The 16,972-nt window shown below is 41.4% G+C and overlaps 1 protein-coding gene across 20 annotated transcripts in view; it reads right to left on the bottom strand.

Annotated features, from left to right (window-relative positions):
• Nucleotides 1–16,972, bottom strand: part of WASHC2C (WASH complex subunit 2C) — a 56,139-nt gene that overhangs the window by 12,088 nt on the left and 27,079 nt on the right. For 17 of the 20 annotated variants that reach the window (XM_033412153.2, XM_033412158.2, XM_033412168.2 and 14 more), the window contains exons 18-21: nucleotides 14,244–14,345; nucleotides 12,560–12,691; nucleotides 9,263–9,429; nucleotides 4,394–4,496 (exon numbers count right to left, since the gene is read on the bottom strand). In XM_033412153.2, coding sequence (XP_033268044.2) covers nucleotides 4,394–4,496; nucleotides 9,263–9,429; nucleotides 12,560–12,691; nucleotides 14,244–14,345 — 504 coding nt within the window. The remainder of the gene's footprint in view (nucleotides 1–4,393; nucleotides 4,497–9,262; nucleotides 9,430–12,559; nucleotides 12,692–14,243; nucleotides 14,346–16,972) is intronic. The other 3 variants (XM_033412164.2, XM_033412162.2, XM_033412167.2) reach the window with 3 other exon arrangements.

Genomic DNA, 16,972 nt, shown 5'->3' with positions numbered 1-16,972 from the left:
TTAGGTCCTAACCTCTGCCACCCAATCATTAGTCTCTCCTCTCTGCCTCCCGCCCCTTACCTTTCAGCTGTATGACATCATCCAGAGATGTCTTGCTAAAATAAAACACCCACCAGATTACTTCATCTCCCACCCCAAACCTGCGCTGTGTGCATTAAGCAAATGCTAAACGTGACAATCAACTGGCCCCTCTTTATGACCCTCATCCACCTGCACCTCAACAATCCTCACTATTCCTTAAACCTATTGTAAACGTCCACACTTCCACGCTTGATCTGCACTGTCTGGAGAAACAAATCTTCCTCATCTTTCAAGCAAGGCCCAGCTCAGATGTCACCCACGAAGGTTTTCCTGTTCTCTTCAGTAAGTATCAGGTGCTTCGTTGATAAGAATATTTTTGTCTATACCTAGCCCTTAACTATACTTTCCTCCTAATTTACATTAATAGCTATCGTACATCTCTTTGCCCACTCATTTGAAAGGATCATGCAGTATATTTCCACAGCCAGTCACGGTGTTTTATATCAAGCGGGGGCTCAGCACAAGTTTGTGAGCACTTTGCCCCATCTCTCATCTGTTCCTTACCTGGGAGGCAGGGATTTCAGAGATTAGGGAACTGAGGTCACGTGACTTGCCCAGAGTTATTGGCATCCTTGGGGCAAGTGACTTATCAAAAATGCTTGAGGGGGCTTCCCTGGTGGTGCAGTGGTTGAGAGTTCACCTGCCAATGCAGGGGACACGGGTTCGTGCCCTGGTCTGGGAAGATCCCACATGCCGCGGAGCGGCTGGGCCCATGAGCCATGGCCGCTGAACCTGCGCGTCCGGAGCCTGTGCTCCGCAACAGAAGAGGCCACAACAGTGAGAGGCCCACGTACCACAAAAAAAAAAAATGCTTGAGAGAAAAGCAGTAACTCTATCCTACTAACTAGACTAGATGATATGAGGAAGTAAACTTTGAAGCAATATCTAAATCGAGTTAGGTAGACAAGTTTGGGAAACTAAAGAAGAACATGACTGACTATGATAGAAAAAACTATGAATAAATAAGAAGAATAAGGTAAGCAAATTTTTAGTTATTGTTAGAAAACGGTCCGTGCATCATCATTAGAACTTGAAATAAAAGACTGGAAACGCACAAAAGAGTTTCAGAAGAAATAAACGAAGCCAAAGTGATCAAAGGAAAAAATTTTTGTGGGATGTGCTGGACTCACTGAAAACTATATGTAATGTCGATGCAAGTGGATCAAGGTAAAAAACGAGACTGATGTACAGTGGACCAAATTCTCCCTTCATATAACTATGGTCCTTAAACCAAGGAAAATGCCACCCAAACTACTGATTTTAAATCTTCCTAAAGATAAGCTGACTCTTCATCTTCATTCTGAAATTAATTTCTTGATAGGTTTACAGTTGAGTTATATTTAACTTACTTTAAAATATTCTAGGATCTCTAAACAAAAAATATATTTTATATGTTGCCTAAAGGCGATCAAATTTCACAAATGGTAAAACTCAGGTGTGCAGGTTGTTCTGTTACTTAAGATGCGTACCTTTGACCTTTTGTCTTATTTAACAATCATAAGTACTACAGTTTCAAAGAAGTTTTACATTTCCAGAACCTTCAAAATTCATTAGATTACTGCTCATTTACCCAGGGTAGAAGTTATTATTTATAATTTACAAAGAAAAGCCACTCAGATCTTCTGACTCTCTTAACCATGAAGCCACTTTAGGGAGATGCAAGTACAGGTAATTCAAAGAAAAGCTTATGAGCACTCAGAAGCAGCGGCAATGCTGCAAGCTTCTACTACAAGCTGTGCACTTAATGGGACCGTGGTGAGGAAACAGTCCCTAAATCAGTAACTGGCATGGGCCTGGTCTGGGAATAGGACAAGTTAACACCTTTACTGGGTCTGAAAATATGAAGAATATTTCCAGAAAAAAGAGACAACAACTTCCTCTGGAATATTTTGGGACAGCATGAGTCACCAAGAGTGCATGGCGAGTTAAGGTGGAAAAGCTGAGTCTACTTTGAATGAAATTACAGGTGGCGTGGTAGGTTCAGCTACAGGCTCAGCTTGACAAAGGGATGACAGGACCGGGTGGTCTTTGAGAAGATAACTTGGGCAGCGGCAAGGAGAGATGAAGAGAAGGAGCATTCACAGGCCAGTTAAGAAATTATCTCAATAGTCAAGGCTAAAGATGACAAGACTGTAGGGACGGGAAGAAACATTCCTAACAAACTGGCAGGAAACAGTGATGACCACCCCATCAAAGGAGAAATATTCACACATGTCCTGGTGTAGTTATTCAGTGGAATACTATATAGTGATCAAAAAATAACAAAAAACAAGATGGAGTTTATGGAAATGAGAAACATGCTGCAGGATTTTTTTAAAAAAAGATGCATAAAACTGTAAAACACGATCTCATTTAAATGAAAAAAAGACAAGAATGCCTAGAAACAGGCATGAAAAAAGCACTGACAACACATTGTTACCAATGATTACACTAGGGAGGAGTATGGAATGGGGACTTCGAATTCTCTACGCATGTTTTTTCATTTGTTTGTATTTGTTTTTCACCTTGACTAGCTTTTTTTGCTTTCTTCCTTTTTGGGGGCATGAGGGGGCCGCACCATGCAGTTTGCAGGATCTTAGTTCCCTGACCTGGGATTGAACCCGGGGTCATGGCAATGAAATCGCCAAGTCCTAACCACTGGACTGCCAAGGAACTCCCTCTATGCATGTTTTAACCCTTTTTTAAGAAGGCATCCATGTATTACTGTATAATTTAAAATAAACTTTAAACAAAAAATATTTAGGAGATATGGAAGAAGAGCCAGGTATGGGTCTCTAGAAAAGAGGAAGTTCTAGGCTCCTTAACTGCCATTTCCCTCCTTCACTGTACCCCGTAGGGTACAATGTCCCTTGGGATGTGCAGGCATCCGGGACTGCACATGGTCACCCATGACCACAGTGGGAAGGAGAGAGTCTTCCTCATCAAGCAAGGGTGGAGGAGCTGCCTTTTTAGATTCTGTGGCTGCTCCCACATGGGGGGAATCTCGGGGGGTACATCCCTCCTTCCCTGTCTTACATGTCTTTCTGTCTCTAACACATGCCAATTAGAGTGGTCTGAAGTTGGGGTCGAAGGCCCTCAACAGCGGGCTATGACTTTGCTTGATTCTTGGCCTTTGAGGCTAACCCAGCTCAGGTAAAGGAGGTCTCCATGGGGTCTAGCCTGAGAAGCTCTCAAGTTTCCTTTGGGGCTGTTGGCAATCGCCAGTTGGCAATAAAATGCTGCTTGGCCTCACTTTGTTCTGTGTGCACACACTTACATATACCCACATAGGGAATGTGTTGGGGAGGGATGAATGACAGGCCAAAGACAGGATTCCAGTATCCCTAGGTTCCCAGGACAAATATTATCATAATGCCACCTTCCTCTCATTTCTTAATACTCCTTTTGATATAAAATACATGAAGACTTGCTAAATCTTTTAGCTTAGGCGATCATGGTTAGTGATGCCATTTAGATGTAATTGCTGGAAGACTATTTAGACTAGATAGGCACTGATGGACTTTTTTTTTCTCATCACACACTTTTAATTTTTAAAAAAAACTTTGTCATAAAAAACACAACATTTACTATCTCAACCATTTCTAAGTATAGAGTTCAGTAGTAGTAAGTATATCCACGTTACTGTACAACCAATCTCCAGAATTTTTTCATCTTGCAAAACTGCAACTCTGTACCCATTAAACAACTCTCCATCCCCCAGCACCCCCCTCAGCCCCTGGTGATCACAGTTCTACTGTTTCTATGAATTTGACTACCCTAGGTACCTCGTGCAGGTAGAGTCATACAGTATTTGTCTTTTTGTTGCTGGCTTATTTCACTCAGCATTATGTCCTCAGGCTCCATCCATGTCGTAGCCTGTGTCAGAACTTCCTTTCTTTTTACTGATTCACTATTAATATAAACCAGGACCAAAGCGTTAGTACTGGAAACTTGCTCCTGTAAGGAATAACCTGTACATTAACTGGCCTGGTCTGATGTTAGCAGAATTCCATGCCACCGGGGCTGGCTGAGCCCCGCAGTTCCTCCAGAAGGAGTGCAACAGCGCTGTCCCCTGCTCTCCCCTGAGACTCAGACGCCTACAACTGACACTGAAGGGGCTGCGTGATGTGGAATCCTTTTCTCCAGCCTTTGCACGTGTGCTTCGTCTGTAAAATACCACTAACCAGAAGATGTCTATCTAAAACCAGGTAAACGAGTTTTTCCATAAGACTCAGTCTCCAAGGTCAGGTTTTAGGACCTGATTGAGGGAAGCATCAGTATTCACGGAACATCACCTCAGGGTTACTTCCTGGGTCTAAGAGGTTAAGAATACCGTTGTTGCAGGAGGAGCAGATGCGGGAGGAGAGCCAAACAGAGAGCTTCCACTGTCACAATCATCTTCAAACAGGAGAGATGCTCTCTGGGTCTTCTTTTGGCTACACAAACAAAGAGTCAAATTAAAGGCAAATGTGATTTACAAAATACAATATTCTTTCTAGGCCACACCTACAGGAACCCACCTACCACCAAAATGCCCGAGTCATCCATTGACCTTATACAGTTGCAGCAGGAAAAACCTTTGAAGTAGGTGCAATTTGTGTCTAGCAAGTCATCACCCGCTGTCTGGCATTCTTGTGTAAAAGCCCAGGGCCCTCCTCATCTTGTCCCTTTGTCAGTTACTTTTGGCTCAAGGTAGGTGCACTAGCTGTTGGCTTTGCCAACGCACACAGCACACTTAGCATTCACAAACGTAGCATTCTCTCTCACCATTTCCTATGGCAGAGGAAGAACCAGGGAGCACCAATGCCTACTTCCAGCGTGGTCAGGAAGGCGGCTGTCAAGAGATCTCAGGGCCAGAACCTGGTTCAGGCTGTGACCTGTGGCCTGGTGCCACCTCAGCCACTTAACCATGTCTTTCCAAGCGCCTCTGTGGGCTTCTGTGCCTTCCCTTCAAACCCTAAACCCATCCCATTCTATCCCCTCCACACAAAGTCTCTAAGAAGCTGGGAAAGCTCATCTTCACTGTTCACCACAGCAATATTCACCCATCTCTACCCCATGTTTGGCAACCACAGCTGAAATCCAGCCACAGCTCTCCTCACCACCTTCCTCTCATCTGTCTTCACCTACCTCCCACCTAGGCTTCCACACCAGCCCCTAGGGGCAGTCGATAAATGTCTGCCAGAATAAATATTGATCAGGACCTTTTAAGGAACAGAATCATAAAAGTAAAGAAACACAGGGAGGCCTAGTACTGGACATGGGCAGTCCCAAATAGAATGTGTTCTAATTACAGAAGGGTCATGTTCTAGTCTCTATACTATGTGATAAGGAACCACCCAACTAGCAGCATACTAGAGAATTATCAAAGGAATGAAAATTCCAAATTCAATGTTAGCTAGATAAAAATAATACTAGTCATTTCAGTATCCATCTACTTACACTAAAAATAATTAGCATATATACCCATAAGAATATGTATCATAATCTTTTCTCTAAGTTTAATTATTAACAAAGCATAATATAAGGTTATTCATTAGTTTAACATTGGATGTCTGCCTACATCTTAAAATTGCCTAAGGATCACACTGACTAGGGAACACAACTAACCAAACAGTTGAGCATACTTACACTGGACACTTACACTAAAGGACAGTAAAAAATTAGGTCTACACCCTGAAGAAATTATAAAAACAAAGAGCCATACACAGTCAGGTAAAATCTAATATGCCTTTAAGGATATACACTGATAAAAATGTACACAAATTATAACCAAAATATATGACTACTAAGTGATGATCACAAAATATTACAAAAATAACTACAACAGATACCTAAAAAGCAAAAACCTTATTAAGCTGCTACAGCAGAAGAAAAATCTTATGCGTGATTTTCTGAACAATTTCTAAAAATCAAAACCAAAACCGAGCTACCCACAGAAAAGAATCTGATGCCAGATTCTGAAGTTCTAAGCTAGAGGAAAGCTAGTTAGCTTTCTGGACATAGTTACAATAGATAACGACAGTGAGTCCTTAACCTTGGATCTCATTCCACACCCTCCGGTACCTGCTGGTTAAATGTGGACATCCCGTGGCGATCTGTCCTCAGAAGAAAAATATGCAGCTCAGTGAACTGGAGTATTTCTCATTATAAATAATGGGGTAGTAAGTATTTTGATTCATTAAAAGGGACAGATGTCAAAACACATTAAGATGACTATAGAGTTTATGGCCTACACCAGGACACTTTTGAGACTGAAAGGGAAAATTATTAACCACCAGGCTGAAATGACAGGCACAAAGGAGGCCTCTCCAGACAAGCAAGGATGTCTGAGTGCCCTACTTACAAGGCAGTATTTCGCAACTTTGTTAGGGTCACAAAGCTTCTGTTTCTTTTTTTAGAATGGGTTTGAGTTACAATTTACATACTATAAGATTTATCCTTTAGTAGTGTACAATTCAGTGACTGTTAGTATATTCACAGAGTTGTGCAACTATCACCATAATCTGAATTCACAATATTTCCATCAACCTAAAGTGAAAGCCCATACCTGTTCACAGTCACTGCCAATTCTCCTTTCCCCTCAGCCCCAGACAAACACTCATCTACTTTCTGTCTCTATGGATTTATCTCTTCCGCACATTACACACAAATAGAATCATACATGTTGTTTTCTGTGACTGGCTTCTCTCAATTATCACAATATTTTCAGGGTTCATCTATATTGAAGCATGTATCTGTACTTTATTCCTTCTAATTGCTGAGTAAGAGTCCATTGTGTGGATATAACACATTTTATTTATCCGTTCTACAGTGGATGAACTTTTGAGTTGTTTCCGCTTTTTGGCTATTATGAATAACGCTATGATAAACATTCACGTGCAAGTTTTTGGGTGGACATTTCTCTCACGCATGTTCCTAAAAACTGAAATTGAGTCATGTGGCAACTCCATGTTTAACTTTTCATGGAACTGCTAGGCTGTGTTCCCAAGTGGCTGCACCATTTTACGTTCCCACCAGCAATGTGTGAGGGCTCCAATTCCTCCACAACCTCTCCTGAACTTGTTGTCTGTAAAAGATTTTTTCGAGAATCTGATGAAAGCTAGCATTGCTGAAAGCTGGATATTGTGTGTAATTGGTACTGGGACATACACATGAAACATGTTTCCTGATCTCTAGACCTGTGACGATATGTGTGTGGTGGGGGCAAAGGGAGGGGCTGCACACGTAAATAGGTAATTTCTATACAGTGTAGAAAATGCTCAAGTGAAACAGAGCTGGGGGCGGGGGGGTTAAAGATGGAGCCATTTTTGCTTTAGACTCTAACCCTATTTCTTATCTTTCTCAGCTGTTTGGGTTAAGGAAGGCTTCTCAAAAGAGAGGGCTTAAACTGAGTCTTAAAAGAAGCTGGCCAGGGGCTTCCCTGGTGGTGCAGTGGTTAGGAATCCACCTGCCAATGCAGGGGACACGGGTTTGAGCCCTGGTCCGGGAAGATCCCACATGCTGCGGAGCAACTAAGCCCCATGTGCCACAACTACTGAGCCTGCGCTCTAGAGCCCGCAAGCCACAACTACTGAGCCCACGAGCCACAACTACTGAAGCCCACACGCCTAGAGCCCGTGCTCCGCCACAAGAGAAGCCACTGCAATGAGAAGCCCGTGCACTGCAACAAAGAGTAGCCCCCGCTTGCCGCAGCTAGAGAAAGCCCGGGCGCAGCAATGAAGACCCAACGCAGCCAAAAATAATAATAATAATAAATAAGTAAATAAACAAAATGCACAACATTTAAAAAAAAAAGAAGAAGCTGGCCAGGGAAGAAAGGAAGGAGAGAGTCCCAGCAGAGAGAGAGAGCAACAAAAATAAAGGAATAAAATGCTATTTCCCCTACACTCATGACAGTAAATTACATTTCCGTGCTTACAATGTACCAGCTATTGCGCTAAGCGTTTCATATTGGGATTTCATTTAATCCTCTCAATGATCCTGTGAGAGAAGCACTATTATCATTTTTGTTTAACAGATGAGAAAACTCAGGCTCAGAGAGGTTAGGTAACTTGTCCAAGGCTATTCAGAGAGCAACTGGCAGGGCCAGAATTTAGTATCAGGTATTGGGATTCCAGAGCTTACATTCTTAACCAGAGGCCCAATATACACCCAGGGGTGAAGTCATGGAGCCCAAAGTAGAAATGGCGACAGCTGAAGAGATAATAGTCAGAGACAGAAATATGAGACATTTTTGAATCTATCAATTCAGTATTAAAGCTTAACCACACCAATGCATAGGGTTTACATGTCCAATCAATTGCCTCTTTATGTTACTACCATTCAGTTAAATTTCAAAGTAATCATTTAAGGATCTCAAGAGAAAAAGAAAAAATACATATATTTTCAAGGGAGTTATTCTGAATACACAGCTAATATGCAGCATATTACAATACCAACCACAGCCCACGCTCACTCTACATCAGGGGTCCCCACCCCCAGGCCGCAGACCGGTACCAGTCCTGGGCCTGTTAGGAACCAGGCCGCACAGCAGGAGGTGAGTGGCAGGCGAGCGAGCGAAGCTACATCTGTGGCTCCCCAACGCTCGCATTACAGCCTGAACCATCCCCCACCATCCCTGGTCCGTGGAAAAATTGTCTTCCACAAAACCGGTCCCTGGTGCCAAAAAGGTTGGGGACCACTGCTCTACATAACCTGCCACCCTTTAGTCCAAGCATTAACGTGCAGGAGAACCTAAGACCAGCTAGGGGTTACCAGCAACTGGTGTGATACAGCACAGCTCTGCAGAGAACCATCTTACTAAACAGGATGTTTCTCAATGCTGAGCAGATTTCTATCCAAATGACAAACTTAAGTAACTTGGACAAAACTTTATATTCTTTAGGGTATCCCAGGGAAAAAACAAAAAAGACAACAAACTGTACTTAAACCCCTAACAAACTAAGAAAAATAGTATTTTAAGGTTAAAAAAAAAAAAAGATAAGTAGAAGAAATTAGGTAAGGATCCATGAAGAAAAACATTTCCCAGTACCAGGGGAGAATAACTTGCAAGTGAAAATCAAAGACATTCTCGTTTATATGATTACCAGGTGATGAACGATCGGCATGTCACCCCCAGCAGCTGACATCTTGCACATCAAATACCTTCACCTATTACCATAGACACTGATGAAATGATTTCTTACAATGATTGTCTCACCTGTCCTTAGCAATAGCAAACAGATCATCCTCATTGTCTTCCTCAAAGAGGCCGGCCTTTTTCACGGCCTTAATCTCCTGGTCTTGGGTGGTCCCAGAGTCCCTAAGTTCTCCTTTAGACTTGTCAGATGCCGAGTTGGTCTGTGAGTCAGTAATATTCCACTGGTCCTTAAAAGATACAATATATGTTAAAATCCTCTGGCCATTTAGATTAAGAAACCTGAGGAGTAAAATAAAATTCACATTTGTTAAACTAACTTGTATTTAAACTAAGTGTATCACTTTCGAGGGAAGCTTATGTCCAAGGCTTTTCACTGAACTCAAATCTAGACAGCTGGGTTCTTTGACCTCCCCAGACCTTATGGCGTTTCCCTCCATCACTACCTGCCACAGTGTTTCTCTCTCTATGGTCCTGTTCTGTGTTAGGACAAGGAAACTTCTCTACTTTAGAGATCAAAATTAGTTATACAGGGGAATGAGAAGATACAGGAATGTTTAAAAAAAAAAAAAGTCGAGAACTCTCAACTTTGGAGGAATATGATATTTAAATTAAAAAATCCCAAAGCAAGCTGGGGAAAAAAATGTATAAAAAGCTCATGCAATGTAAACAAGGCACAATGAAAGCTGCTAGCAACCCTTTTACCACAAAGTTCTGAATCTGGACTTTAGAAAGCAATTAAGGAAACCCCACCTGGCTATGCTCACCCCTTCAAATCAAGGATCTCCTGAGCACTTGCTAAGTGGTCCTGGAGTCTAGAGCTCTGCAAATCAAAGTGGGTTCCACAAGCAGCAGCTTCTATTATATAGAATTTCTACCCCACTTTCTGAATCAGAACCTGCATTTGACACAGTATGTCCAGGTGATTTCTTCACACGTTATAGTTTGAGAAGTGCTCCCCTAGAGCAGGGGTGCTCAACGGCGACCACAAGCTAGAATCCCCAAAAGAGCCTTAGAAACCTCCAGTAACAGGCCATACCCCAAATCAATTAATTCAGAACCTCCAGTGGTGGAAGCCGGTATCAGTACTCTCTAAAGTTCTCCAAGCGATCCCGCTGGGCAGTCAAAGCCGAGTCACTGTTCTAGAACCCTGGTTATCTTTACTCTGCAAGTACTTTTGCTCCCTGCTTTAGCTAATATTTTTATTTTCCCTGAACCACAGTAATACTACAGAAGAAAAAATTCAACTGATGGTTGGCCATTACTATAGGGAGAACAACCCACTAAGAATGCTAGAAAGAAAAAAAAAAGGAAAATCCATTATAAATTCACAGACTTCAGTAGAAAAAGCAAATTATGTTGTGTCATTTTAAGTTGCTTTCAATTAAAAAGAATGAACACATCTATCATTTATCTGCCTACATCATACCCTCATAACTTACCTATAATGTTAAAACAGAGTATTATAAAATAGGAAGATTTTTAATGCTCACAGCTTTTAATATCATTATATTTAGTCTTTTTCTGTACAGCTAAATTTGAACAGCTGCTAAACTATATTCTCAATTGGCTCTGTTAATATATATCCGAATAGCAAATGGAAACACTGTTAAGACTCTTATAAAAAAGGAATTAAACGAGCATAGACCACTCCTACCTTGTCTAGCTACCGTTCTTGGTTAACGAAGCACAGCAATCATTTAACAAAATAAAGTACTGGGAAAACTGGGCAGCTACATGTAAAAGAATGAAATTAGAACACTCCCTAACACCATACACAAAAATAAACTCAAAATGGATTAAAGACCTAAATGTAAGGCCAGACACTATGAAACTCTTAGAGGAAAACATAGGCAGGACACTCTATGACATAAATCACAGCAAGATCCTTTTTGACCCACCTCCTAGAGAAATGGAAATAAAAACAAAAATAAACAAATGGGACCTAATGAAACTTCAAAGCTTTTGCACAGCAAAGGAAACCATAAACAAGACGAAAAGACAACCCTCAGAATGGGAGAAAATATTTGCAAACGAAGCAACTGACAAAGGATTAATCTCCAAAATTTACCAGCAGCTCATGCAGCTCAATATTAAAAAAACAAGCAACTCAATCCAAAAATGGGCAGAAGACCTAAACAGACATTTCTCCAATGGAGATATACAGATTGCCAACAAACATGAAAGGATGCTCAACATCACTAATCATTAGAGAAATGCAAATCAAAACTAAAATGAGGTATCACCTCACACCAGGCAGAGTGGCCATCAACAAAAAAATCTACAAACAATAAATGCTGGAGAGGGTGTGGAGAAAAGGGAACCTTCTTGCACTGTTGGTGGGAATGTATATTGATATAGCCACTATGGAGAACAGTATGGAGGTTCCTTAAAAAACTAAAAACAGAGCTACCATACAACCCAGCAATCCCACTACTGGGCATATACCCTGAGAAAACTATAATTCAAAAAGATACATGTACCACAGTGTTCATTACAGCTCTATTTACAATAGCCAGGACATGGAAGCAACCTAAGTGTCCATCGACAGATGAATGAATAAAGAAGATGTGGCAAATATATACAATGGAATACTACTCAGCCATAAAAAGGAATGAAATTGAGTTATTTGCTGTGAAGTGGATGGACCTAGAGACTGTCATACAGAGTGAAGTAAGTCAGAAAGAGAAAAACAAATACCGTATGTTAACACATATATATGGAATCTAAAAAAAAATTTTGGTTCTGAAGAACCTAGGGGCAGGACAGGAATAAAGATGCAGATGTAGAGAATGGACTTGAGGACATGGGGAGGGGGAAGGGTAAGCTGGGATGAAGTGAGAGAGTGGCATGGACATATATACACTACCAAATGTAAAATAGATAGCTAGTGGGAAGCAGCCACATGGCACAGGGAGATCAGCTCGGTGCTTTGTGTCCACCTAGAGGGGTGGGAGGGTGGGAGGGAGATGCAAGAGGGAGGGGATATGGGGATATATGTATACATACAGCTGATTCACTTTGTTGTACAGTAGAAACTAACACACCATCGTAAAGCAATTATACTCCAATAATGATGTTAAAAAAAAAGTAAAGGCCTAACTCATTTGAATTAGCATGTATTATAATTTGAGGGTGATACTTATTTTATTCCTAAGCATTTTGAAAAGATTAATCTTTAATATACTACAATAAATATCTTTCTTCAAGAATAGAAAGACAGTCTTGTGAACATAGTTTTTGGTGACCGAACTTCACTAGATCTAAATAGGCAGAAAAAGAAAAGGTTTAGGACAGCTGTAACTCTTAAATTCATCAAGCCATCTCCTACTCTTCTCTAGAAAATAACTTTCAACCCACCTCCTCATCACTGCTGAACAATAAGGCAGATGCTTTCTTTTTGGAAAGCTCAGAGGGCTTTGTTTTCTCTTGGCTCTGAGTTAGTAGAGATGATGACTGCTTCTTAGCAGCTGTAGCCCCAAAAAGATTATCCTAGAAAAACAAATGGCAGAAGAGTATGACAACTTTGAACACATAAAACAAAAAACTGAAGACATTCTCTCATGTCAAATTAGTAGAGAATAAGTCTCCAGTCAAGTGAAGAAGATATATCACACCTTTTGGGGGGAAAAAAAAATCACACAGTACTAGTAAATGCCACTTCTCACTTATGTATGAATCCTACAACAACAGCCTACAATCTTCTCTAACTATATTCATGCATAGAAGGGAAACAGATACCATAAAATTCAAAGGCGGAACACCTGGGAGGAAGCAGGAAAGGGAATAATGTGAGGACAAAGTCATAGAAATAGGAAGGAACCTGGCCCCGCCCAGTCCTCCTGTGGGCGGGCCCGCTATGCTCATTAGGGAGGGTCCAGAGCCTGCAATTAGCCTGAGAGCAGTACAGCCCCCTGTGGCAGCCAGCAGCCTGCACCTTTCTTTCTATGAATTAGAAACCAGACCAATGCATAAAGAGAAAGATACAGGGAGGTTTCTCTACTCTTTCACATTTATGGAAGACACACACCTGGGACAGAGGGAAGGAATGACTTGTGTTTCTGATTAATTTCAAAGGGACAATACAAACTTAAGAAATAATTTACTAAATAAAATCACTGGCCTAGTAAGAGCTGATTCTTATAGGTTCAACGGCATTCCCAAAGTACCTATTAAGGTACTTTTATTTAGGTAAAGGGAACAAAACCATAGAACTTGGTCTGAGCCCAAGTTAAACAGAAAAACACTCTTAACAACATACTACAGCAGGTGAACAGTCCTGTAGTGTAAAGACTGGATAAAGGGAGTCTTTAAGGAAAGTGTGGGAAGGTAGGAAAGGCTGTGAGACTAATGAACTGGCACTCACTGGGGATATGAATGACAGAGCTAACATTTACTACGCACTTACTATGTGCCAGGCACTGTGCCAATGGCTGTGCATTAGTTGTTTTAGCTGTCACAATGACCCTATATACTACTAAGCGAGATGAGATTCAGAAAGGTTAAGTTACTTGCTCAAGGTCCCTGATTTGCATGTGGTGGAGCTAGGATATGAACACAGGGCTCTGATGCCAAAGCCCATGAGCTCAGCCACCGCACAATACTGCATAAGAGCAAAGGTTTGGCTTGTCTTCCCTCTCATTTCTTTCTCCCACTTTGCTCTCATCCAGCGTGGGAAAGAGAAGCAAGGTGAGGACATGGTTGCCTTCTCCCCTCCACTCCCACTTTATCCAAGACGTTCTTGTAGACCATTGGGTTCCATCCCCTAAAAAGTATTTCTTAAAGGAAGATTTTAAAAGTGAAACCTACAAAGCCTTGCATAGAGCTGGGTCAAGAAATCTAAGGCCCTGCCCATTGTGCAGTTAAGAGAACTTAAGAAAGGAAATAAAAACTGAAATGTTTTTGTTATATACGCCTCAGAAAGCTTGACTGCTTCCCTATCACCTTGTTCTACTGTATGAGCCTCTGGTTATAAAGCTACATCAGCAACAGTTTTCTACTAATGGAAAACTTGATTATCTTGTGTTGCAGTAACAAGGTTTACCTCTTCATCTTCGTCATCGAAAAGCAAGACCGAGGTGGGGAGTTTGCTAGGCAGGAGAGATGCATCTTTCGACTTACTCACACTTTGAGAAGAAAACAAATCCTGTTGGATCAAGATTAAAGTTCCTGGTTTATAAAATATACCAGCTTTTAAAGTATCAGATATAAAACACTAAAGTTTACGACATGATGGCTGCCGTGCATCCAGGTCTCTTTGTCAAAGAGGGAAGCTCGGTGACACAGTCCTCGAGGAACACGCATCAGTCCATCCTCACTGCGTGCAGGTGAGAAGGAAGAGACCCACATGTAACTCCACGTGGCGTCACTGGAACCCAGAGGTTTTTATACTCTCACCTGGATGATTAAGGCAGGGGAAATTTTTCCAATCAACTTCCTACCACGCTTAAAAAAATAACTTCCTTTTTCTGTCCAGAGAATCAGAGAGATTAAACAGATTTAATAATGGAAATAGAAGCTAGATTAACAAATTATTGGATCTACGACTCTGTTTTATTTAGTTATATCCTCTTTCCTATAATAAGAGTATGATATGATTTCTTTTAAATAAATACAAATTAAATTTTAACTTTAAACTATTTGGCGTTCTTGAACGGCAGCTAGGAAATGTTGCAAATTAGAGAAAGATCTGGTAGATTCTGAAGAAATTTCCAAAATGTTATAAAATGTCAGCCTATAATGCAAAGAAAGATCTGCAAACTGAGTTGCATGAATCAGAAACATGAAATAGGATAACTATTCCCTCAGGATGAGAAACTTCAATACATAAGAGACAGGCAAATAGGACAAGAACATAGTTTCTAAGACCTCTGGATAATTTTTTTTTAATCATGTAATCAATGTCTACTCAGATATGGAGCTAATTACTTCATTAACTGAGAAAGGCTCCACTCAGCCCAGTGGCTTTTGCCTAGGCCCCATGGAGTCCCCATGGGTCTGTTTGGGTAGAAGGGGCCACACAGGGGCAGTCCCAGGCTTCCCATGCCTCTCCTGCATTTTAAGCATTGGCAACATTTCACTTAAAGAAAGTGCTGTGTTTAAAAAAAAAAAAAAAGTAGTAGTAAACCAAAACAAAGAACAAAAACAAATTTCAACATCACTGTTTTTGGACCCTTAACTAATATCTTCCTTGGTGTTAGGGGAAAGAAAAGGCTTTCCATTACCTTAAACACCTCCCCAAAATGATTCCACAGGGTAAACTTTAGCTCCACACTTGAGATATAAAGGGAGGAGTAAATATTCAATCCTTTTGGTCCAAAGCTCTTCCTAGACTGCATCGTTTTACTTCTCCTTGCCTATAAACCTCGACAATATCCAATAAAAACAATCTGTGATGGTACACATGGGACAAAACCTGTGGTGGTGGATTTAAACCTGTCTGCAAATTCATTTACACTCCTACCATCAGGAAGTGGAGTTGGTGTCCCCTGCCCTTGAATTTGGGCGGGCCTTTGTACTGCCTCAACCAACAGAATGTGGTAGAAGTGACAACGCTGACTTCTGAGGCTAGGTTACAAAAAACAGCACAGACATACCTCATTTTATGGTGCTTCACTTTATTGTGCTTCACAGATATTGCATTTTCCACAGATTCAAAGTTTGTGGCAACCCTGTCTCAAGCAAGTCTGTCAATGACGTTTTTCCTACAGCATTTGCTCACTTTGTTTCTCTGTCAAATTTTGGTAATTCTTGCACTATTTCAAATCCTCCACCAGCAAAGATTACGACTTGCTGAAGGCTCAGATGATGGTTAGCATTTTTTAGCAATAAAGTATTTTTTAATTAAGGTATATACATTTTTTTTAGACATAATGCTATTGCACACTTAATAGACTACAGTATAGTATAAACGTAACTTTTATATGCACTGGGAAACCAAAACATTCATGTGACTCACTTTACTGAGATATTCGTTTTATTATGGTGTCTGGAACCAAACCCGCAGTATCTCCCAGGTACACCTGTACAGCCTCTGTGCAGCTCTCTTGGGAATCTCACTTTGAAGCCTTGAGGCAACACCCTAAGAAGTCCAGCTTCCCTGAAGCTGCCATGCTGGGAGACCACACAGAGACAGAGAGGGACCTCCCAAGAGCCCCAGCTGTTCGAGTCTTTCCCACCCAGGCACCAGACACATGAGTGAGATGACTCTCAGCCTGGCCACCTTCAGACTGGAACCACATGAGAGACCCTAAGTGAAAAATGCCTGGCTGAGCCCAGTCAACTTCTACAACCATAAGAGGTAATAAAACTTATTGGTGTTTTAAGCCACAAGGTTTTGGAGTGATCTGTTTCATAGTAATAAATAATGAGAACACCTGTTGAGTCACTGAAATTGCTCACGTTTGCTTTTTTCACTTAGTCAACAACTCCCTGACAGCTCACCAAATACCAAGCACTAGTCTAGGCGTTAAGGACACAGGCAGGAAACACACCGTCCTGCCCTCATGGAGCTTGCTCTAGATGGGACACAGACAGTGAACAAGCAGACATGAAGTGTCACATGGCAATACATACTGTGGGGACAATAAAACAGAAGAGGGGCTAAGGAGCACAGTGTGATGTGTGCTGGCGGGCTTGCTATTGTGCAAAGGGCTGTCACAGGAGGCCTTGCAGGGACCTGGAAAAAGTGAGGAGGTGGGCTATCCGATTCTGGGAAGAGCACTCCCAGAGGGGCAAAAGCCAGCCCAAAGATCTCCAAGTGCCTCTGTGTGT

Source organism: Orcinus orca, chromosome 14 (genome assembly GCF_937001465.1).
Source record: "Orcinus orca chromosome 14, mOrcOrc1.1, whole genome shotgun sequence".
Classification (NCBI taxonomy): Eukaryota; Metazoa; Chordata; class Mammalia; order Artiodactyla; family Delphinidae; genus Orcinus; species Orcinus orca.
Note: the sequence above shows the minus strand (reverse complement) of the source record. Positions and strands in the feature narration are given on the sequence as shown.